The sequence below is a fragment of the Amblyomma maculatum genome, chromosome 6, assembly GCF_055883805.1.
Source record: "Amblyomma maculatum isolate TAMU_Amacu chromosome 6, ASM5588380v1, whole genome shotgun sequence".
Classification (NCBI taxonomy): domain Eukaryota; kingdom Metazoa; phylum Arthropoda; class Arachnida; order Ixodida; family Ixodidae; genus Amblyomma; species Amblyomma maculatum.
In genome coordinates, this window is record NC_139349.1 from 42,327,491 (window position 1) to 42,336,766 (window position 9,276).

General features: G+C 45.0%; 1 protein-coding gene across 8 annotated transcripts in view; it reads right to left on the minus strand.

The window, feature by feature from the left end:
• Cul1 (cullin 1) overlaps positions 1-8,271 on the minus strand; it is a 68,768-nt gene extending 60,497 nt beyond the window's left edge. The window contains exons 1-4 of one of the 8 annotated variants that reach the window (XM_084606529.1): positions 8,107-8,271; positions 6,338-6,440; positions 5,018-5,211; positions 4,176-4,338 (exon numbers count right to left, since the gene is read on the minus strand). In XM_084606529.1, the coding sequence (XP_084462655.1) occupies positions 4,176-4,338; positions 5,018-5,175 (321 nt within the window). In that variant the 5' untranslated portion in view covers positions 5,176-5,211; positions 6,338-6,440; positions 8,107-8,271. Of the gene's footprint in view, positions 1-4,175; positions 4,339-5,017; positions 5,212-6,337; positions 6,441-7,538; positions 7,655-7,812; positions 7,951-8,028 lie in introns of those variants that run through there. The other 7 variants (XM_084606525.1, XM_084606523.1, XM_084606524.1 and 4 more) reach the window with 7 other exon arrangements.
• Between the last annotated feature and the right edge of the window lie 1,005 nt (positions 8,272-9,276).

Here is a 9,276-nt window from a genome sequence, read left to right on the forward strand (position 1 = left end):
ATTGTAATGAAAACGTCCAAGGGTACTTACTGACCCTAAGCGGGGCTGCAAATATACTGATACCTGCGCATGAGTTATTTGCACATGCGCGCGCCCACACATATGCAGTTTTGTAGTGAACAAAAATAACTGCCTATGCTGAGATAATCTTCTAAAGAGTGTGTAAACGTTGACGTTCGGAATTAAGCTTTGAAATTATACAAGATGTTCCACGTATGGGGTTGAACTTAAGGTACAAAAGCAGCCAACAGAGCCCAGTGCGCGCACACAAATCCTTAGCATTCCCTCCGCTGCTACTCAGGACATCACTGCCCCTACCTCACTGGTACGAAAAAACAATAACAAAAAGGCAGCAAGCGTGCATACTGCATTGGCCAGCCTGCTCGCACATACTTTGTGCGCCCCCCCCCCCCCCCCCCCCCCACACACACACACACACACACACACATTAAGCGAGCACCGGGGTAGCTCGAAGCCGTCGCGCGGTTGAACGTGCTTCGACCCTTAGACGGGGAGCCCGCCAGCACCTCCTTTCAACCTAGATCGAAAAAAAAAAGGAACACTGGCAGGACACGCAGAAGTGATGTAGACAAACGTCAATTTTGTGTCACGTGATTGTCTACCCAGGACCCACAAAAACATTATTCTGCCTTGCACAGTGTTGCCAGCAAATGTCAGGTTTGGTTTCACGACAGTTATTCAGCGACTTTTGGCGCAGGCATGGCGCAAAGTAGGTAAAAAATCGGTTTTGTAGCAGCATGTAGCAGGATTTCTGATTTCGCGCAGTTTGGCGCAATTGGCGCAGCAGTTCCACCACTGCAAGTGACAAAAAATGAAAAAGGTTACAAGACTGCACTTAAGTCTGCTGAAGAGAGGAAATGGCAAAAGGCACTTTAATGGTCTGTTTTCACTAACTGCATCGTCACTGTCACCCTTACTATCATCATTATCAACCAGATGCACCGCTACTACCATTATTATCATATCGCGGTATTATCATTGCTACTATCATGCTCAGGCTAGAAGAGGAAAATTACGATCGGTTTCTCATGAGGCAGGTATTCCGGAGTAGTGGTTTGCCACTCTGCTGTGAATCGGAAGGATAGTGGTTCAATTCCCGGTGGACAGATTTTTTTTTTTCTTTTTCAAGCGTCAGTTCGTGCGAACATTTCCAGCGGACACTTTCTAAGAGCGAATCCGCAGCCCATGAGCCAGAAAGGCCTTAATACGGTCCTTAATACCTTAATACCTTTGCCTTAATACGGTCCTAGCTCCCCCTCATTCATTAGTTTAGTAAAACTCAAGGCATTCGTGTAATAAAACTCGAGGAAAATGCCAACAATTTGCACTCCCCAAAAATCAATTCAACGGCATTTTTTGGTTACATTTCGGTTATGTCCAGCTCGAAAATGTGCATTTGTCGCTCAAAAAACTGAATTTGACAGTTTTAGTGCCAGCTGTTCGATACCCCTGACACAAGGCCACTTTCAAAGACCACTGAGTCAAACGTCCTGATCGAATTTGGAGTTACGCCGCTGTTACAAGGCAACCTCAACCGCCGCCAAGTGATTTCTATCATTTCATACCAAGCTGTTGTGGCACCACCATCGACCCTAATAATTTTGCAGACATGCAAGCAATTAGCTTACCATTTCAACATCAAGGAGCTTAAAAACAAAAATTATTTGTTACACTAATATCATTAACTCTTGAAATGAACACTGTTCTTTCATGGTGCCCTATGGCCTTCATGCACTTTTCGAAAGTTCTTGTACCACCGACAACAAAGGTACTTACTTGCTACAGTGCTTAGAAGCCAAGACGGCCTTTTTTTTTTTCTAAGTCTAAGTTGTATATCGCGAAGATCTATGATTTTTCAGTGAAAGCATTCTTCTGATTTCATTCCTCAGCATGTTCAACGAGCACTCCGCATCCTCGCCCAGCATCCAAGAGTGCACGCTGCCATTGCTTGAAGGCCTTCAAGATCTTGGCAGAGTTCTGAGCTTCACCACTGATTCAATAGACTACTGACTCCAGGCCACCCGTACAGAAAAGCTCAAAGGCCTTTTACTATCAGTTTGAAGGCTTTCGAAATGCCCGTGTGATAGGGGTACCGATAACCTAAAGCAGAAAGGACTCCGTGACCACCATCCTGTTGAATGACAGTGCAACATGGCGGCTGGGATACAATACTATCCACTTGCACTTCTGGTACACCAGAGTACGGTTATGGACAAACATCTAAGAGATGCAGATTCACGAAAAGCAATTTATTTCTGCGTAGGCCAATTAATTATATTTACTGCAGCATAGAACACTCGTCACCTCATGCATCAGTTCTTTGCACCAAATTGGTTAGCCAGACCACACTGAATTATTATATAGTTTTGTTTCTCTGATGCTGACAAATGCAAGATTCTCTAGCAGCGTCTGCAAATTGTGGCCCCTAACCATGGAGGAAGGAAACAACTTAGGAGAGGCCCTTGCCATTCCCAATGCATTGGAGGAAGTGTGGCGGAAGTGACGTCAAAATTTAGGGTTAGCCCAGTCAGGCAATTGGCAACGGCGACGCTGTTGTTATGAAAACTCGGGCCACTAGCAACAGCGTTGCTAAGGGCCCTAGGTACGTGAGCATCGCGGAGAAAGAGAATGCGGAGGGTAAAGAAGGAAGAGACGTTGCAGCGTCCGGTCGCGGCGCGGCCGTGCCGGCTTCAAAAAAATGATGTCAGGGCCTCTTCTAAGTTCTTTCCTTCCTCCATGCCCCTAACCTTAGCAATGTGAAGGGAGTGCCCCTTTTCAACTTATGCTATATATATAAATATCTCCTTTTTGCATTATAAGATGCGCTGTGACAAGCAAGCATAAACCACGATAAAAAAGATGCACGGTTTTGAAAAAAAAAAAAGGGGGGGGGGGGGGGAGGGAAGACACTATATGTAAACATATGCTGCTGCACTGTCGATACTGCACAAAAAAGGAAGGGTTATGACCGCTGAAATCTGATAAACAGAGCACAGGGACCTCCGGAGCGACTCTTGCTTATCTGGGCACCCATGCATCATGGCCTGATAAGAAACGAGGAAGCCCATAAGTCCCTTGCAGCCTTACTTCCTATTCGGCCCCCAGGGCTCACTTATCTTTAGAGGAGATAGAATGATGGTCTGAAAACCTATCGAGAAGTCACAGAGCATTACAGGCTCAGTAGAATGGAATTCCCCGCAGCAGCCCGCATGTTCAGTAAAAAAAATTGCAGGCAAGGGCTTTTCTTAGTCTGGTTCTCTTTAAAAAAATGTTTTGCAAAAAGACAGTATATAAGGTATGCCTGGTGTGGACCTGCAAAGCATTGTATAGCAGCACAAGCACAATAGAAACCTGGGAGGCCTCACTATGCAGCCCCGAAAGCTGTGAAGGAAGGCTTCTTATGTAGTGTGGGTTTGAGTGGTGGCAATTATTGTTACCTCTTTCTCTTTGTCTAAAAAAAAAACAGTTGCAGCCGATTTTTCAATACCCAACGTACGAAATTCGTACAAGTGTCAGTCTGAACACTCACTATGAAGATTCAAGAAGAGAATGCTGAAGTGCAAAATACAAGATCCAAGGTAAAAAATATTCGACTTCAAAGCAAAATCAAATTCCTTTCCGGCCCACTGCATGTGCAAAGGAGTGTGTCTTTACTGGCCCGGTACTGTATAGTACAAAGTTTTGCTGCCATCTTGTGTTCGTTATTCCATGACGTTAAGGAGAACTTTTTGAAACAACGACAACATGAATTTTAATTCTCCAAATTGCACTCACCATGGACACTGTTCGGAGGGCGTCTCCATGAACTATGCACCGCACTGCTCCGTAAACGCTGAGTGTCTCTTACACTTGAAGGGAGCACGCGCACGAGCGTCCCTCTCTCGCGCCACCCACCGACCACAACACACAACACACGCGCACACAGCCGTACCCCGCGGTGAAGAATGGATTCAACATCTTGTTACCAAGCGTGTCAGAACGAACATTTTAATAGAAAAGCAAAAATGGTGCATCAATTATGCACACAATTTGGTTCACTCAAGAGCGGCAAGAGGAGGGGAATCCATCCAAATAGAGTAGAAAAGCTACTTTACTGCAGCTGATGCTGATAGTAATTGTAACCACGAAGTCTATGGATAAAAACAAGTACTCACTCTGAGGAGGGCACAAAGGTAGTTCTTCAGGAACTCCTTCAGCCGCTTGTACAGCTCATATCCGACAAATTGGGCACCGCCGACAGGTTGGTTCTTCTTGGCCTTTGCCGTCGGTGTTCGCGTGCCTCCTTGGTGTACACTGGTGCAGTAGTCATAGACATGGCTGTGCAACATCCCAACGGTCAAGGAACACGGCCCACAAAAAAAACAGAACCGTACAAGGTCACCAAACATGACTGAGCCATGACAGCCCACTGTTGGCATTTTTTCATCGCCTCCCATTCTCAACGGCTTCTGATGCAAGACGGTGGTGGCTTTTGCTGCATCAGTGAGTGTATGAAAAACTACCACTAAACAAATGAAGGGGACCATGCTAGGATTAAACCATAAAAAAAAAAACAGGCAAAAAGATGACATGACTGCACGAGACTGGCCTATCATCAAGCATTATACAAATGACCAGCAGTGCTCTTGTGGCCCTTTCCATCAGTGGCATAGCTAGAAATATTTTTCGAAGGGGGGGAGGATGCTATACGCCACTGGTCAAAGAAAAAGTTTGGGGAAAGAAATCTGAAAGGATGGGGAGATGCAGCTAACAGAAAATTTCAGGGGATGGGGGAACACCCCCTCCTTAGCTACGCCTCTGCTTTCCATGAATACACTTCCAACGCCAGGATGACTCCTGGGAAGGAAAGCACCGGAAGCAAAAAAGATCAGTATTACTATAAGATGCACCCACAGAATGCTTGCTCCCAATACATTATTACATAGTATGGCAGAAAACTGTGCACGTCCAAAACACAGCCACAATACGAGAGATGATAGGTAAGACAAAAGGATACGTGTACAGCTGCATGTACCGAGTCTTGGACATATTGTCCTGCTTGTTGGTGTAGACTTGTTCGATGCCCTCGCGCAGGTCGCCCCATATCTGGTCCAAGTCGATTTGCTTCAGCCCGTGGCTGTTCTGGGCCCGCACTGATTGGCTGCCGGATGCCATTGTGACCGGCTCTGGCCCAACCTCTAGTCGGCTCTCCTGAGGACGCAACGAAACCACACGTCACTCGCTGTGCGAGGAAACATACAGTCCCATCTACCAACAAACTTTGCTTGCTTCGTTACGTTTGCTACAGTGTTAGTAACCGCTCCTGGACAGGCAAAAAGTGTACACCAGGAAAGTTCATGTTGCAATGTTTTCTATCGCATGCAGCAGCACCAGAAGTCCCCCGATAATGTCTTCACATCCACGGTTATTCAACTAAATTCAGAGCAACAGAGAAGTATCAGTGAAGTCATCCTCCTGTTCTGGCTTTTCACAAATGAAAAATAATCAAAACTGATAGCTCACGCTAAGCAAAAAGAAAGAAACCTATTAAAAACTTCTTGTCTCTCATACAAGTATAAGAGCCAGCTAACACAAGGAACTGCGTGCTCGAGATTTAAATATTTCCACCATAAAAAAAAAAAAAAGTAAACAAGGCGATGGTAGACTCCCAACTTGCACTGACACCAAAGAGGCAACCATTTCAGAGACCACGAAGCACAGAAAAACCTAGGCACTTTGCTGATCCTCTCCCCGCCCTGGTTTCCACGTACACTATGGAAGCTAGCCGCAGTACCAAAAGATGACACCCGTGATGCTACAAGATATCTATACGGAATTTCACGTCCTGATACTGTACACCAACTGTGAAAGATGCAATAAAGGAGAACACCTGCATTATTTCAGGGCAGTCTGGGCTTAATCCACGCCAACACAAAACACCATGCAGTTGATTTTGCATTTCACCCCTTTCAAGATGCAGCTACTACTGCCAAGGTTCAATCCCGAACTCCTTACCTGCCAGCAGGATACTGAAGCCACAGCGCCCCTATTGCATCCAATGAAATGCTGGCTTAGATAGCTTGCAAATTTTGCCACTGCAATTACATTCCCCTCTAGCAGTGAAGAGCTACCGCTATGCCTACCTTGAAATTATAGCCTTGACAATGAAGTGTAACATCTATGCTGCAAAAGGCTACAAAGTTAGCCTTATCAGCTAAGAACAGTTTACGACACAGCAAGTGTGAGTAAACACCTCTGCACCAAGCAACAATGCTTTGATATGCACACAAGTGCAATGAACTAAGGCAAGAGAAATTAAAACACCTAGATTATGTACCTTGTTCTTCTCAAGCAAAACAAGCCCTGCCCCTTTTCAAGGCAGAAATGCTCTGGGCACATACCTCTCAGGTGCGATGGTGCTGGTCATGGATGTGATGTATCTGGAATACAATTATAAAATGAAAATTTATATTGTATTATGCCACCAGTACAGTAGCTCAGCGACCCCTGTAAATCAACAAAAACAACTATACAAAACCACTAGATATGATGTAAACTACTATATCCTGTTTTCTAACTTCATAACGTAGGCTGGAGTACTGCAAGCACTAATGTAGTACAAGATACAGAGGTTCAATTTACTGCATCTAAATGTGTTCTATTTAACAACTCTCCCCCCCCCCCCCCCCCCCCCCCCATCAGGTATTTATAACAATCACAACCATCCACGAATAGCAGACTGGACATTTTACCCATTCTTGAACACTAAGCTACCAAAGTCATTACAAGTTGCAATCATAACAGTTGTAATCATAACACTACAAGAATGCATGATCCATATTAAATGCACACATTGCGATTACCATGCAACCCTTCCCGAATTCAGCAATGGCAGAGAAAGAAAACACTATGCGTACTGAAGAAATGAACTCGATTACAGTAAATGCCACGCGGTGCTAGACGCGAAAGCCACCTGAAGATGAGTAGTTTCGTCAGTAACGGTTGCGGTATCAAATAAAGCATTTAAATCGAACTGAACTTCGCAAAACAGGCGGAACGCCGCATTCGCACAACAAAGTGACTGTAGAAGTTACGCCTGACAGGAACGCTCGTCAACAAAAGATCGTCTGAATTATGTGTCGCTTTCGAAGTGCGTCGCAAAAACATGCTGTTCACAACAAGGCTGTCTGCTTCCCGACGTCATTAACAATTCGGGCCATGTAAACTCCTGCGGGAATGTACGAAAAAGGGAGAAATACTAGTCTGTTTAGCTGGATGTAATGCTTTTAGGCTGACCCTCCACGGTCAGCGGTCAAATCTAGGCCACTTCCAGAGTTGTCGCGTAACACGGTCATTGTTTGCGCCGACGCGGATACAGGCCTCGGCTGTGGCGGCTAGAGGGAGAAGCGGCAAACAGCAATAGTGTAGGCTGATGAGCTAAACATCAACGGACAGACGTTACATTATCGAAGGCTGAGTATGGATTTCGACGCGCCAAGGAAGGTCACTGTACCACAAAAAACAGCGCTGCGCCAAACCTTTGAAACAGGTTTCCCAAACCGTGCAATCCACGTGAATGTGACTCATACCACGTTAAACGCCAAGAATGATATCAAACGCGGCTTAATACCGTAGGTGCTTATCCGCGTCTACCGTCTGCACAATGACCACACGCATCTACACCGCCTTTATGAGACATCGAGCAGAATTTGCCTGCTGGTGCCCCCGCACGCGGCACGAGTTAACAAAATAAATTCGCATAGGGTAATACACAAAATGCAGTAGCAGTATTAATTTCAAAGGATTTCCCACCTTGGAAGAGACTCTCGTGGTTTATTCTAGCCAATTTTGAGTGAAATATGCGCTCCACAGGGTCCGCTCATTTTTGACAACAGCCTTGTGCACAGTAAAAATGGCGGATGGATTTTTTTGTGCAAGTAACTGCTGAGCGATCATGAAATAAGTTAGCAGCCTATAAAGCGTCAAAACAAGCACAAGTATGCCTGATTACTCAAAAACAATACTTACGAGACAGCATAAACTTAATTCCACGGATAAACACAAGACGAACCTCCACAACTACTGCACAAAAATTTTACTTCCTACCTTCTGTTTGGCCCCTGTCGGAGAGCGGAGGCACCTGTCACAATGTAAAACTAGTGCAATTAAAGGTCATTTTCCAATGCGCAATAACCTTGTTGTCTGAAAAGTATTACTTAAATTTTGTGGCTACAGAATAAAATTAGTAAAGTGACATGACGTGATTAGCAAGCTCTATTCAGTTTTGAGGCAGCACCTCTTCGCGAAGGAGATGCCCCGTCCCTGCCGTCCCTGCGATGAAGACGAAAATATTTCCAACGACCAAGCTTATCAAAACTGCAATATTTAGTATTTTATTCTGCTCCGGAAATGCTCGTGAAAAGGGACAAATGGAAAAAAGCTCCGATTTTCCACAGCGAATGCGAGGTGGCAATATAGAAGGGTGGCAACCTAGAAGTGCTGTTCCGATTGGTTTGTTTGGCGCCCAGTTTGAACTTAATACCTTTGCACTCCAGAGCTGAATTCAAAGTATTATAGTTTAGTAAACACATTTGTTCTGGTGAGAAAGAACTAGGGCGTAAGGGGTGAGGGAAATATACATTTGGAGCTTTGGTGGTCGGTTTTTTTCTAGTCGAGGATTCAGTTGGCCTGCGCCGCCACCTTGGCCGATCGTCGCACCTGCCTCAAATTTATCGACGGCATCGCTATAGTGCTGTAGAATAGCATCACACAGTGCATGGGCTCCTTACTTTTCGCTCCAGAGAAAGTCGGCCGCCGCGGCCAGAATCGTACTTGAAACCAGCAGTCGAATCCTGTAACCACTTCCACTGCGCTGGGCCAAGGTATAATATTGACAGTTCTTCAGCCTCTCACATGAGAAAGAAAAAAAAAAAAAAAAAAAAAGTGAAACGATTGAAAAGAGTAGACCAATAATTATTATGTAGCTGGGGCGACACAGTTCCTTTTTTTAATTATTATTACTATATGTCGCAGCTTTCTTATTTTTCAAATTTTGAACTTAATTTTTCTTCATATCAGCCTCATGAAAGCATACGTCTTTCCAAAACCACGAATGCTCACTTAGGCTCATTCACAAAACTTATATAGGTCAGCCTGCAAGCCAAACTCGTGAACCCAGCGTCATTTAGACTCACAACTCCCTTGGGCTCATCCCGAGTTAACCACTTAATTGTTGCGGCTCACTCGTATGGACTCACTCATTCCAGCTCACGCATC